The sequence below is a fragment of the Fistularia commersonii genome, chromosome 30, assembly GCF_037954325.1.
Source record: "Fistularia commersonii isolate RoL2024-O1a breed Wild chromosome 30, RoL_Fcom_v1.0, whole genome shotgun sequence".
Taxonomy (NCBI): Eukaryota; Metazoa; Chordata; class Actinopteri; order Syngnathiformes; family Fistulariidae; genus Fistularia; species Fistularia commersonii.
Genome location: NC_141313.1, coordinates 12,417,719 through 12,433,150, shown reverse-complemented (window position 1 = coordinate 12,433,150; position 15,432 = coordinate 12,417,719). Strand labels below are relative to the sequence as shown.

Below are 15,432 nucleotides of genomic sequence, written 5' to 3'. Positions count from 1 at the left end.
TGCCAAAGATCCTGATGCGAGCAATTACTGATGGGGAATGAGATGAGATGAGATGAGATGAGATGAGATGAGATGAGAACAACTTTATTTATCCCGAAGGAAATTGTTGTGCCAGAGTTTCAAGTAAAAAAACATAACATAGATAATAGTTGAAAGGAGGAAGAATAAGAATACAATGAAATATGAATTGTTTAACTGTTAACTGTAACTACAAAGATTGAAGATTCCCTGCGGCTGAGGGAAGAGGAATTAAAGCAGAGGAATTGAAGCAGATATCAGGAGGCTCCTTGTGTCAAATACTGATCTGACTATCAGGACTTTCCTCTCTTCTTGATTGACTCTGATTAACTACATGGAGATCAGTGAGATAATTAATCCTGCATTATCCATCAGGGAGAGACCGAGAAAGAGCCTGGAGGAGGTGGATTGTGGTTATAAATGTATAAGGATTGTTTTGTTATTTGGTTATTTGAAGAGGGGGGTGTCAACATGGAACTATGACATATAACCTCTGTGGAGGTCTGTATACACAAACAGTATCATCATGGGTGTTTAGAGATGAGAAACTCAAACAACAAATAAATCAAACCCCCGCTAGCTCATTGTTGCTTATCACTCATCATTTATAAACTCCATTTTCTCTGAGGAGAAATTCAATAGTTCTGTGTTTATTTCTCGCAGCTTCAACTTTTAATGTATGAAAGTCACTCAGAGCAAATTCCATCTTTTCAATTCTAGATAATCATTCTCCTTCAAACACACCTAATACCTCAGGTTCATGGAACCTCCCAGGGTTGATGGTCCATTGGGGACTTGGAGAAACAAAGATGTGCCAGGAAGCATCTGATGGTCATAAGACATAACAACTCATCGCCTGACAAGGGGGGCCATAGGGGCCCGTAAGGGCCTGTAACATAGGTTCACAGAGTTACTTGTGGCCTACATGTAACTCCTTCAAACAGAGTGTGGTTATGACTGAGTTCTGTGAGGAGAATTGATGAGGTTCTCCTGGACCAGGAAGACGGTGACACACAGCAGCTGAGAAACCAAACTGTCTTTAATATCATCAACATGCAGAATACAGGAGGAAACAGTGTTAAGCGCACAGATGAGACTATATCACACGCTTGGCTAACCGTCCAAAACTCTTGACAATGTAAGAAGGTTATTAAGAAATTATCACAAGTATTTAATTGTTTGTCTTCAAAATCTCAAACAGTTCTGTAGAAAAGAACTTAAAACACCCAAGACAACCCTGAATGTCACTCAAATGACATAGATACTTTATTTCATAACTAGCAAGCGGCTACAGGAGATTGGATATCAGAGTTATGCATGCATTTATGCAGAACACTAACAGGGACGCTAAGATTCCCATAAATATAAATTGCTATCTTAACCCTCAAGGGTTCTGCATTCACCTGGTCCAACCTGTCGGGTCACACAGGTTTTGGTCGATGAACTTGCTAGTTATCTAAATAAGGTAGGAGTGTCATTTCTTTGGGTCAGTTATAAGTCTGAGTCAGCATGCTGGTTCATCTAGAAATATCTGTCAGATATACAAGGGGAGAGTAATAATTCCCAGGTAACGCCACAGAGGCCAAACATGCAATAGTCATCAATGGGAAGTTGGAATCGTTTCACCAGAACGCGCTAATTCTTTGAGCTAGACTACTGTTGTGTATACATGTGTGTGAGTGTAGGTGCTTGTTTATCTGAGTGTGTGCGTGTGTGTTTTGGTCCATCGTCAGGGGCTGAAGGTTCTTGTAGACTCGTAATCCGACATGCACTTGGGTTTGATGCCCTTCGCGTTGTAGTAATCCACCACCTGGTTGGGGACTTCTGCCAGTACGCTCTTGGCCAGAGCAGCCGGTGACGCCTGCAAGCACACACACACACACACGCGCGCACACACACACACACACACACACACACACACACACACACGGACAGACAGGAAACACAAGGCACCGGATCAGCAGTCATGCATTAAACCTTCACGCCGCAATTCACAGCCGAGACACCGACTGTCAGGAGTTCAGGCCTATTTTGACAACCCACCAGAAGATCCTTCTCCTATGAAGTCCCAGAGGTGTCTAGGGAAGAGGCACATGAGAAGAGCGGATCGGAAGAGTTGCAAACACAGCCGTATTGATTTTACCCCTGACCTGTTTTTGAATCTCCACCCTGGTTAGAAATGGACACAGTTTTTGGGAGAAAAACCTCCATTACGTGCTGATTACTGGAGAGGGTTGGGTTTGTTGGGGTTGTATTTCCTCCTCCGTCTTCCGTCGGCTTAATCGCTCCTCTCGGATAATAAATAAGACTTTGATGTGATCTCCTAATATCTCCATATTAGGATAGAGATGGAGAGGCTCGGGTGTGTGTTGGTTCACAGAACACGCCTGTGGGGACGTTGGAGTTGGACTTTCTTTGTTACATAATTACTCAGTGGCTCGGAAGACGGCCTTTAGGATATCGGGGATACCAAATGCATGCACACAAACTTAAATGAAAATGGACATAAATACACACGATGCACAGACACACGCACTATCAAACCTATAAACATAAACAAATACAGTTACAAACATGCACGCAAACACACACAGACATCCATGAACAACCCCCCCACACAAATGCATCCAAGCACACACACTCGCACACTTGTGCAAACACATTAACGCCTCAGATTCAGAGTCTGTCATACTTCTCCCATTATTCCCAGAGACAATGCCCATCAAAGCGTGCCCCCCCAAATCTGCCCCTGTCTCACAGTCACTCCGTCCTGCTAATCCCTTCTGAAAAGAAACGACAGAGCAGAAAATCACCTCTCCACCTCTGTCACACACTCCTTCGCTCCTCTTTGTCTGTAGCTTCTGAACGCCCCCATCTAACTACACTGTTTCCACATTTGGTCTTCATGCCTGATCCCCATGTCTCTGTGTACTTTGGGGTTTATATGTCCACCTCCACAAACACACACCTTGTACCTCTGCGTCCCTACACTGAGCCTCCGTTTCTCTGTTGGGATGGGATGTAATTGGTTGATTTCTCAACCTGTCACAAGCCAAACATAGCGTAACAGATCCAGCCAAACAGACCCTGTCAACAGCAGGCTAAATCATGGCACTGAACACACACAGACACACGCGCACACAAGCACATTACACCCACACGGTCATGCTTATACCGCCCAAACACACACACACACACTCTGTTCTGTGGGAGGTTTTTAAGAGTCTCATACCCCCACCCCACCCCTTCTAGCAAGGTGTTCTAATCAGTGCAGGTGAGTGTATTTGTTCAGAGAACACACACACACTTGTGTGTGATCTTCATCTCTGCCTTTCAGCAGGAAGAGTTTCCTCATCACTTCCTGCCAATGCTACAATCGTATTAGCTGATTCATAGCTTCACATTGTTTGCTGACAATAAGCTCAGCTCTTGGAGGGAAAGTCTGCGGGGGTTAAACTGACTGGCACGAACCTGCTGCAGCAGGAAATGCTGTACGGTTGCAACCTAGCTTGTTTTGCATAATGGGATATTTCTATGGCGCTCTTTTAAGGACTGTAATAGGCATCATTGATTTGTTGAGTCATTTAATTCCAGAAATCCTTTCTGTACTAAAATCCCACCTGTAAAGTATTTGTTGTATCCCTCTCTCTATCTCACTCTCTCACACACACGCACACACACACACACACACACACACACACACACACACACACACACACACACACACATCAGTCACATGTCGATTAAACTGTGTTTTCCAGAAAATTCCCACCCACATGTTTGAAATCCTTGAAGGGGACGAACTGGACGATGTCTCGAAGGACAGGCTCTCCCTTTGGCGAGCGCAGGATGCCATCATCGCCGTCCAAGATCTGCATGTCGGTAAAGTCAGCGTTGCCCACGCCCACGATGATGACCGACATGGGGAGATGGGAGGCATGCACAATGGCCTCCCGAGTATCTGCCATGTCGGTGATAACGCCGTCCGTCAGGATGAGTAGGATAAAGTACTCCTGGGGGGTTGTGGATGGAAGAGACAGGATGGGTGAGAGAGGGACGCTTTTCTGATGAATTTAGAGTTTTAAACATCGCTGATCATTGGGAGCTCATTTGAATAAAAGTCACTGTAATCCAGCGGAGGAGCAGGAGGCACTACGGCAGAGAGGAATGCCCGCTTTAAAATTTATGACTGAAATTAAATGAATATGAATCACTTCTCCTCTGCACCACTTTGTCCGGTGTTGTACCTCCACTCACATTGCATCCCTGCCCCCCTCACTCCAAACAACAGCCCCATCCTGTCTCTCACCATGGCCTCTTTGGTGTGCATCTCCTCGGAGGCCGACAAGGCCACCTTCTGGATGATGGGGGCGATGTTGGTGGGGCCATAGAGTTGGATTTTGGGCAGGCAGTTCTGGTAGGCCTCCACCACGCCTTGGATCCCTGCAGATGGACACCTCCTGTCAGCACCCTGCTCTCCACAAGCTCAGGCACCCCAGAAGCCTTTGCTGATATGAAGCAGGTCCCACAAGTTGATGAGGCATTTTTCAGAAACAAGCATGCCACAGAAGTCAACACTAACAGGAGATGAAACACACCCACGCAGCAGGACGCAGCTTTGCAGGGTGGGGGAGGATGAGATGCAGAAGCTCATTTAACAACTCAGATTACTGTTTGTCTCTGGAACACAGTGCCTGAAACACCTGCAGCAGAGTGGCAAATCTTCTGCCAGCCTGTGTGTGTGTGTGTGTGTGTGTGTGTGTGTGTGTGTGTTTGCATGGTAGGTAGAATGTTGGAGACGCAGCAGCAGAGGCTGGTGGGGACAGCTATAAAGCAGAAAGGATGGGGCCGAAGGCTGGGAGAGATCAAAGGGAATATGCAGCTAAGATACTGTAGTGCTGCTTTATTGGTGTGATGGATGAGGAATTCTCTGTGGGCTGTGTGTGTGTGTGTGTGTGTGTGTGTGTGTGTGTGTGTGTGCTCGCGCGTATGCGTGAATGCATGCATGCGCATATGTGTGTGTGAGGCAGCTCACCGGCACATTCAGGATTGTCTTCATCAAAGTTCACTGCAAAGTCATGTGAAACCTCCACATCGCAGGAGAAGTTTGAACCAAACAAAAACATGGCATAGTGAAGATGCAGAACAGATCAATACACCAATAACACAAAATAGCAGAAAACATAATATCACTCATTCACTCATTGAAATGTGCGCTCTCACACATCAGGAAAGATGGACCAGAATGTCTAATTGCGTTTGCTTCAAAGTCTTTAGTGTGGAGGGCCAGAAAGTTCTACCCTAACCTCTACGGAAAGGTGAGGTGTGGAGGAGGTGTGGCATCCAAACTACAGAGTGATACCTCTTCTTAGCAATAGAACAGCTATGCTATGTGTTTATGTTCATATAAGCAACAGCTCCCTCCAATTGTTGCTTTCATGCAGCAAAGACCTAACCTCCAGGTGAATAGACTCTTCTAGCTCTGGAGGAACCAGTGATGGAGGCACCTCCTACTGACATGGCATTGGTGGTAAGACAGAGCGGACAACTTGCAACAGGTGATTGTCTGAAAATTCATCCAAAAACACCCTGGTTTTCCAAAAGAGGTTGTAAAATCAAAAATGCAAACCTCTGACACGTCACACACACACACACACACACACACACACACACACACACACACACACACACACACACACACACACACACACTCACGAGCACACACATATGTCCTACCTTGAAGTCTGGTGGTATTAAAGCTCCAAATCCAAAGGCAGGAAACATTTTATCACTACATGGCATGGGGAGATAGAAAGAGTGAGAGAGAGAAGAATTGTCGAGAATCGAGCGAGCAAAAGTGAATGGATGAATAATGGATACATTAGTGCTGACATGATAAACCCTCAAGAACCCTTTTCTGCAAATTTAACCCTTCTGTGGTGCTCTGGTCTGTGGGACCCATTTTCACTTTTCTCTGTGTGTGTGCGTGGGTGTGTGTGCCCACAGACCCGAACACCACACAAGGGTTGAATGTAGTGACCTTAAAATATGTGTCTGCATGCGATTGTGTGCGTGTGGTTGTCAGACATTGCTGCAGGATGATTGACGCCCCTACCTGTCGTAATCCTGGCAGATCTCCCCCACAGCCACCAGAGCCTTCAGGTACTCGTTGGGCTGGTAGGGATGGATGTAGTGGAGGGAGCAGCTGTTTCTTGGATCACCATTGGATGCTGTGAAGTCGATTGCAACCTGATACAAACACACACAGATGCAGAATGCTGGTGCTGGTCAGATGAAGAAGCGGTGAGGCAAGATGGTTCAATGTGGGAGGAGTTTACCGTGAACTGAATCTGACAGCCTCCCATGATGTAATCCAGGAAGGAGTACATCTTGATGATCTGTCACAGGAGACAAGGTCACATTGAGGTCCTGCTTGGGAAGCAGGGGCATGAAGGTCCAGGGAGGAAAGCTATCTTCAAATATCATTTCGATTTTAACTTGTTCATGCTAAGCGCTAATGTGCAGATGAATAATTGGAGACAATGGAGGCTTCAGAGTATTCTTACAAAGTACATAGAGTATTAGTAGTAGTAGTAATAGTACTTCACCTTACAGTGGTTGAGGATGACGACACCCGAGTTTCTGTAATTCTTCTTCTTCATCTGGTATTTAGGGTTGATGCACTCCCACTGGATCTGCACAAACACACACACACACACACACACACACACACACACACACACACACACACACAAACACACACAAACACACAGTGTAGTGCATTCCTCGATTAATCTTCTCTCTAATCTGGCTCCATCTGCTCATCTGTTAGTTTATGGGCGTCTCCCCTGTCTCAGTCCCCCCCCCCCCCCCCCCCCCCCCCCCCCGCCATGCACACACACACACCACCTCTGCCACCGCCAAAAACTGTCAAGGCCATACTTTTTCTTTCAGTGGCCTTTGGTTACTGTGTGGAGTGACCCTCTAACTTTTTACCCCCCCAAGCCCCCCCGCCCAGGTATCAGAGGAGGCTTCTGTAGTCTGTACCTACCTGCTTGCCCTCCTGGTCAGCCCTCATCTCCTTGAAGGTGGTCTGAAACTCCCCGATAAAGTCGTGTTTCCCGTTGGAGTCCCAGTCCCAGACCGTGCACTGGAAAGGACGGATGAAAGGTTGTGTGAGTCGGACCATGGATGCAACACGGTCACCCAAACAAACACACACACACACACACACACACACACACTCCAAGGCATACAGGGAAATGCCATGCTGAATGATTGATAAGGAGCGGTTGGTGGGGGGGCGATAGAGTGGTGAAATATTAATCTGCTGATGCTGAGAGGGATGTGGCTTAAGAGGCAGCTCGGCATGTGCATGTGTGAGCTTCTGTGTGTGTGTGTGTGTGTGGGTGCCAGAGACTTGTTTCTCTTGAAGGAGTCACCAGACAAAATAAATGGCAGCAATTGGCAGTGAAGTGGGGGTCAGTGGGGGTCAGCAGGTCGGTGTTCATCATGAACACACACTACAATCGCTAATATTGATTGAAGATAAAACACATGTACACACACACACACACGCACACACACACACACACACACACACACACGCACACACACACACACACACACACACACACACACACACACACACACACACACACACTTGTGTATTCCTGCATCACACATCTGGGGTTATTCCTGAAAAGCTGCAGATGAAGGCATGAATTTATGCATGGGTCAGTAAAGAGCTCGGTGAAAAGGCGAGTCCCGGGCTGAATAGAAATCTCTGCCCCACCATCTCTCACCGCAGCACTGCTTCAAACAGGTAGCCCTGGAAACCACAGCCAACGGCAGTTGTGTGTGCATGTGTGCACGCACACATGTGCCTGCCCATGAATTCAAGCATGTGTTAGTCCTTTTCCCTGCTGTCAGGAACCACGCAGAGTAAAGACACCTCTGAATGTTTGATGAGTAGCCTTATGTTTATTCATGCCCAGGGAAGCTGTTAGCAGGCGCTGCTTGCTAATACAGCTGACCTGGCTGGCAGACTGGTTCACACCTAGTCCTTCACATCTGGGAGCTCCACCGTCCCGGGATGCAAAGGCTAAATGATGTTTCAAAGACTCAGTGTCATTGAGCTTGTGATGAGAAGGTCCTCACGAGGCCTGAGAAGAAGCTCAGTAACGGAAGTGATCAAGACTTCAACCTGAGAAAGTCAGGTTTACCAGTGAGTGGAGATAAGCTAAATTCTGGCTCTGACAGAAGCTCCTTGGTTCAATTCCCACAGGAGAATCTCAATATTTTCCCTGTCTCTGCATGGCGTTCCTCTGGGTTCTCCAGGTCTTTCCATCAGTCCAGAAACGTGCAGGAGTTTCAGTGGAGACCCTACAATGTCCAAATGTGTGAATGAGTGACTGAATGGTTGTATGTTTATATGACATGGGAATGAAAGGGTGAATGGCTGTATGTCTCTATGATGTGCAAATGAGTGAGTGAATGGTTCTATGCCTCTACATATGGCATGTCAATGACAGAATGAATGTCAATATGTCTATATGATGTGTGAATGAGAGGGTGAATGGTTATATGCCTCTATATGAAGTGCAAATGAGTGAGTGAATGGTTGTATGTTTATGAGACAGGTGAATGAGGGAGTGAATTGTTGTATGTCTATATAAGTGGCCCTGTGATGGCTCCAGGGTGAGCCGTGCCTCTTGTCTAATCATAGCTGGGATAGGCTCCACCCCCTGTGACTCTCAGTACAAAGAATGAATGAATGAATGCCTCGCATGTGATTCATCACTAACGCCATGAGCCTGTTGTCCATAGCCTGAGGTGTACAAGCAGCAGACCCACCTTTAGTTCCCTGCCCTGGTCTCCACTGCAGAGAGTGTTCAAGGAGACCTTGAAGGACTTCCAGACGGGGCTCAGGTTGTTCATCACTGTCTGAAGACAAGCAGGAGGAGAGTCACACTCAGGGCGGGGGGGTGGGTGGGTGGGAGGTGGGGGGGTTAGTGTGTAGTTACCTCAGTTCTGTGAACGAGTGACTCAGTCCCGTCATTGTTTATCCTGAAAATCTCCAGGAAAGGATCTGACTTGCTGAAGAAGTCCTTCACGGGGAAAGGTGTGCGTCAATCAAAGTGACAGACGGCCATCATTCATTCACTCATTCGCTCAATCATTAGGACGCCCGGTGTTGTCCCCTGACTCCTCCGCCCGTCCCTTCCAATTTGCCGGCCGCACCTTGTCGTCCCCTGAGGCGCAACTTGTTTGGATTAGTCATCCATGGCTGTGCACATGGGCGCGCATGTGAAGGGCTGAAAATTAATATAGTTATCAGTGGATGTGGTGGCCCATTGAGGCGGGGGGATTATTTGGGCGGGGGCGTCCCTGCCTCAGCAAGGCTGCCTTAATGGGCCATGCTATTTTTGTGGATTGTGATTTAACTTCGACGCCCCACCTAATCCCGAAGCACGCTCATCACACACACACACACACACACACACACACACACACACACACACGCGTACACTCATACACATGCATTCTTATATGAAGGGCAAATGGGTGTTGATTCGAAAGGGTTCATACAAACCTTGTCGTCAAGCTTTCGAGCACTGAAGGAGAGTTCGACATAATCGTCATTACCAGACAACTCCTCTGCTGTCACCTTTTGCGGGGCATGTGTGTGTGTATTTATTTGTGTGTGTGTGTGCGTGTGTATGTGTTAGGGGAAGTGGGGTGTGGGGGGGCATACACACAGGTAGAGGAATAAGGACAGAGAAAATGAGATGGAAATGAGGTACAGAACAGACTGAGCAAGCAACATCATCAAATTAATTATCCTCAGAGTGTGTGTGTGTGTGTGTGTGTGTGTGTGTGTGTGTGTGTGTGTGTGTGTGTGTGTGTGTGTGTGTGTGTGTGTGTCAAAGTCTCTGTCTACTATTTGTAAGTGTATGCACAGTATGTGTGTGTCTGCACGTCACTGGATGCAAGTGAATGTATGTGTGTGTCTTTTTGTGCAAATGTGTGTGTTGTGTGCAAGTGAATGTATGTGTCTATTGTGTGCATGTGGCCATGTATATACAGTGTGCAAATATATGTATGTCTGTATGCGTGTGTGTGAGCATGCAAGTGTCTGTTGTGTGCAAGTGTGTATGTGTGTCTGATGTGTGCCAGTGTCTGTGTGTGCATGTGTGTGTCTACTGTCTGCAAGTGTATGTATGTGTCAACTATGTGTGTGTGTGTTTGTGTGTGTGTGTGTGTGTGTGTGTGTGTGTCTGACTGTCACTTGTTTGCAAGCGTGTGTGTCTGTAGTGTGCAAGTGTATGTGAGTGAGTGGGTGAGTGAGTGAGTGAGCGTACCATTATGGAGGACTTCCCAGCTGTGTTTCCCTGCTTGAGGAGAGCTCTGGTCAGCTTCCTCTGGGAGACAATCTGAAACCAACAACACACAGTGGTCTTCACGATCTGCAGATGCTCTCTGAGCCTGCAGATCCAGGAGACACAGGTCCTGGAGTCACACGTCTCACCAAGTGAGACGATAATCAACTTCTAACGGTGTTCTGAGGTTCCTTGCTGAAGGAACCGACCCAGAACTTCTATTCATTTACACTCCTGCAGGCTCACCTGTCCCAAGGTGCACTCCATGGCCCCCAGGAATTCAGCATCACGGAGGCCGTTATTACCAGAGCTGATGTCATGGAGCTCAAACCGCAGTCGCTGCACCTCCTCAAAGTAGTAGTCCACCAGGAAGATCTTGGAGAAGACCGGGACGCTACTGCTGCGGATCACCTCTGTACGGTCCACCTGCACACACACACAAAGGAATTGTGTGCTTCACGGTTGTGCAAGACCATGGGTCCAAGCTGAGTTCGGTGTCTGGTGTGGAGAAGGCCTCCTCAATCTTCTTGTAATCACCCCAAACACAGATCAAATGCTGATCAACTGCGACCAGCCACGTGGAGCCTCATGAAGGTGAGGAGTCCAGTCTGAATGCGCACAGATGGGACATGGAGCCATGGATCTCACATCTTCTCCTCTCTGAGTCTGAAGATCATCTTTCCATGTTGGTCAGTCACTAAAACCTGGCAGTGTGCACTAGTTTTGGGCTTTCCTGGATGGCATGAGGACCACAACCAGGAGAACCTGGGCCACTCATTCCTCCTCCCTCACCCAGTCCTGATCTTTCAGGACCAGTGTAAAGACACTGTTGAGCTTCATCTCTGTTCGTCCCATGTTCCCTGCAAGGTGAGACTTCTCTAGTATTCTCCTGCCTGATCTCCTTGGCCTGGTCCTGCACCTCTGGTTAGTCTAAACTCCCTCCTTACCTGCGTAGACTCCACCTGCGGTCTGCTCCTGTCTGTTTGACCAACAAAAGGTTAGCAGGAACAATCCAAGCCCCTGGATCACATCATCACGTGAGTCCGAGGAGATGCGACAAGGGAGATGAAGCTCCTCTCCTCTGACTCAGATGCAGAGTGTGTGCATGCACTGGGCTTATGTGGAAGAGAACAGTTACCTCAAACCACTGGCCGTGGGACTGCATCTTCAGCACCACGCAGGGATCAGGCTTGGAGAGCGCGTCGCGGTCTGAGATCCCCCGGCATGCCACCCTCAGCTCTACCTTGGTCAGGCATGGAGAGCTGATGAAGCCCAGCGTGGCCTCCGCAGACTCGTAGATGTTGCTCATGTTGAATGCAGCCTCACACTGGGGGGGGGATTGGGAGGCGATAGACATGATTTTTGGTAGGCACAGACTACAGAATGGATGGATTTATGGAGGAATAGATAGCTAGATGGATAGATAGAGAGATAGGCTGCAGAGCACCTCCGTTGGGTGTTTGTTTGAGCAGATGCAGAGACCCTGACAAAGCAGTCAGCAGTCAGGGTGTTTAAGGTCGAAAGCCGCTGAATTTCAGGTAAAGCCACGAATGCACGTGTGAACGTGCATATCCAGATCTCACCGCACATACCCCAACACAGAGAAATCGTGCAGTGGATCCCAGAATGTTGGCTCAGCAGATCCCTTGCGTTTAAGGTCGGCTTCATCTTCATGGCCACCGCCTGCATGTGACTGTGATACAGACAAATAGCAGCGCAGTCATCTCAGCTCAAGCAAATAGCCAGGGCCCCCCTATGGCTTCCTGTTTTGATTGAGGCTGGATGTCATCGAAGAGGACCCGCGAGAGACCAATGAAGCACAGTATTACTTTCACGAGACCGTATTTCATGACTCACAGCTGATATTGCGCAATCAACAACATGTGCACTTTGCTCCGTCCTCGTCTGGCCAGATCGGATGATTCATCATCCCCGAACGCTGATAACAGCGGCCATGTGGGTGTGCAGGGCCTTTCAGGAGTGGTTTGACATTTAGGGAGAAACTCTCTCTTCGCCGAGCAGGCTGTCAGACACAGAACATATGCAAACGAGCTCCAGCCGGGAGAGAATTAGCTTAGCTTAGCATGGAGAAAGGAATTGGAGGTGAACAGCTTGCCTGGCTTTGTCCAAAGCGTGAGGGGAAGTGCCAACCGCACCTCTAAAGCGTGCTAATTAGCACGTTATGCCTGCTTTGTTTGATCGCGACAAGAGGCTGATGTGTTAGAAGATGCTGTGTTAATTAGTGCGGCGGCTGGATCTCCTGGCAGTGGAGAGACGTCTCTCACACAGAGCCAGGGAAAACCCAAATCGGACGGTTTTCCGCGATTTCATGCTGCAGTTCCATATGAGTCTTTGCTATCGGTCCGCCTTCTTTAACCCGGAAAAAATAAACACACTTCATTTGTATTTTCATAGATTTTCATCAGCTGTGGTGCTGAGCTCCCTCCAACACGGGCTGGCATGTTGGCCGTTCAGCATGGGGCCAGTTGACACTTCAACCCTGCCATGGATTTATTGCTCTCCACGGAAGACGCTGCATCACATGTATAATTAATATGAAAATGCCTGGATCAATTTTCCCAGTTTGTAACGTCCGTCAAGAACAGTGCCCCATCCTCAAGTCTGATCAGTCCACTGTAGGCCTGAGGAGCGGGATGGTACTAACTGAATATTAATGCCACAGTCTAGTAGTATCATCCACTGGGAGCAGGGCTCTGGAACTGGGTCTGACTTTGACCTGGATCTCTCTCTCTCTCTCTCTCTCTCTCTCTCTCTCTCTCTCTCTCTCTTTCTGTTCATCATTCATAATTCATATTCCATGTGTGTATTTTCTGGTAGTTATTATTTTTAGCCAAGCAGACTGAATGGGCTGCAGCCAGAGTACAGCTATGAGATAAACAGACGTGTGTGGGTGCTATGTTGTTGCTTGTTTTCCCATACAGGCCTTGCGGTATATATACTTGCGGTATATTTCTGCAAGTGTGTGCGTGTGTGTGTGTGTGTGTGTGTGTGTGCGTGTGTGTGTGTGTATGTGTGTGTGTGTGTGTGTGTGTGTGTGTGTGTGTGTGTGTGTGTGTGTGTGTGAGAGTCCCCGTTCCAGTTGAAAGCAGATTACACTGATAGTGATGGAGGATTTCAGCAGTGTATGTGCAGAATCTGCCTGAAAGTATCAGCTGCTGGCTGTCTACAGTGAAAAGCCGTCTGAAAAGCTAGAATATTACCCATTGGGGTTTCCTGGTGGTTTTATGGTATTCATGAATCAGCTCACTTTGTGTAACACCTGCTCAGTTACCTTCACTGAGAAGCCCTTGTACCTATGTAATGGTTCATCACTCCCGGGCAGGTTTGAAAGATCTCGAATTCTTTAATATTCGTCAAAATAAAGAATTCTCCCAATCAGATGTTTGTTGACAATGTTGTTTGTTAAAATGTTGACAATTTATGAATTCCCCAAATTTCTTTTGGAAAACATACACAACAACAGTGCTAGGTTTTAGGTCTTTTTAAAGGTGCAGATTCCCCGGCGGCTTTTCTGATATATAAGTTAAATAGCTCATCGTTTCACAAGAACGTCTTGGACTCTGAGGTCCTTCAGAAAATGTCTGGTCTTTAAAATCTCCACATGTCGTTCAGAAGAAATGGGAGGGGACAGCAAACAGCATAGAGGCTCCAGAGTGTAAATAAGATAAGGCTGGACCAACCAGTGGCAAATGATTACTGGCTGATGTGAGACATCTTCAAATCAGCTGAGGGCCCCTGGCTGTCAGGTCTGGTTCTCTGCTCGGTGACAATCAATCGCTGCTTACAGCTCAATTACTGCGACCCTTGACTGCCTCTGTGTATGTGTGTGTCTTCACCTTCACCTGCATGTGGGTTGGACGTGGCAGATGTGACATTCAAGATTCCTCCAAAGGAACGTCCATGATACTCAAGCATGCTGTAATTGCTCGCTCTTGTATTGATTATCAGACATGAGTTTAGGGACCAGGAGGCCCCAGACCTTCTAGTGTAGGATCTGGACATGACCCTGACAGGAGCAGCTGACAGGGTGGACACATGAAAGGGGGCTACCAGAAGTGAAGCAGTGTTATTGGCAAGAACGGAGGGGGGTTGTAGAGATGGGGTGAGAAGAAGAACAAGAGAAGGCAAGAAGAATGAAGGAAAAGTGAGGGGTGAGATGAAGGAAGATAGTCCTCTCCCTGCTTCATACCCCAAACCGCTACACCCGGGACATGTTTCCCTGTTTCTCTCCTGACAAGCTCTACACCTTCAGGGGAATGATCTGCTTCATGTAGACCCTACCCACGCACCCACAGTTGACATCCACACACCCCTGTGACAGAATGACAAGACGATACAAGCCCGTCCAGGGCAGAGACCTGCACCCTCCCACTGCACTGCCGTGCACGGAGCGGGAGAACGGAGAAACTCACCCACAGCGATCCTGAAAGAAGGGAGCCGACGAACTTCCACGGCGTTCAGGTGACAATCTCGGATGCCGCCCCGCTTCCGGAGCCCATCTCCTTCCCCCTGCGCACTCTTTCGATCTCCTCCGCTGCGGAGCGGAGCGGTAGCCCGGCAGAGCTGCACTCGGTTCCAGCGGTGTGAGGACGCGCACCGTGTGTCTAGTTTACCCGAGGCGGGCGGGGGGAGGCGGTGCGCCACTTAACTGGAGTTTGTAATCCTGCTGGCTCGACCGGGGGCCGCAGGGAGCGCACCTTACCCAGGGGACCCGCCACCCCGCAGGGTGGTCTGCCAGCGCCATCTAGGGGCGGTATGTCGGCAGCTGTGGCTCCCCGGCTCTGATTGGCTGAGATGCGCCTCGGTGGTTTCATAATAACCGATGACCGCAAACCTGAGAACCGCGGGCGGATCCTCTGGAGTTTGATTGATTTTTCAAAGTTCACCGACCACTGTAGGTGCAGGAAGCCCAAACACGTGAAGCAGTTTGAAGCGTGACCCTTTGGAATGATGCTCATGGATCATCGTGGTTGTATTTGTATGTGAACAAGTGCATGCCTTCATGCACATC

The 15,432-nt window shown here is 48.2% G+C and overlaps 1 protein-coding gene across 2 annotated transcripts; it reads right to left on the bottom strand.

Moving 5' to 3' along the window:
- Positions 1–1,039: 1,039 nt before the first annotated feature.
- cpne4b (copine IVb) lies at positions 1,040–15,105 on the bottom strand. Of its 2 annotated transcripts, XM_086177647.1 has the most exons (16): positions 14,834–15,105; positions 11,539–11,727; positions 10,647–10,826; positions 10,383–10,454; positions 9,614–9,688; positions 9,045–9,128; positions 8,875–8,964; positions 7,070–7,168; positions 6,627–6,713; positions 6,357–6,416; positions 6,134–6,267; positions 5,755–5,809; positions 5,054–5,105; positions 4,328–4,461; positions 3,795–4,031; positions 1,040–1,879 (listed from the first exon to the last, which is right to left on the bottom strand). In XM_086177647.1, exons 2-16 carry the CDS (start codon positions 11,707–11,709, stop codon positions 1,748–1,750), a joined length of 1,662 nt encoding a protein of 553 aa, XP_086033773.1. In that variant the 5' UTR covers positions 11,710–11,727; positions 14,834–15,105; the 3' UTR covers positions 1,040–1,747. The 2 variants fall into 2 exon arrangements, with proteins under 2 accessions (XP_086033773.1, XP_086033774.1); XM_086177648.1 differs by lacking the exon at positions 9,614–9,688.
- Between the last annotated feature and the right edge of the window lie 327 nt (positions 15,106–15,432).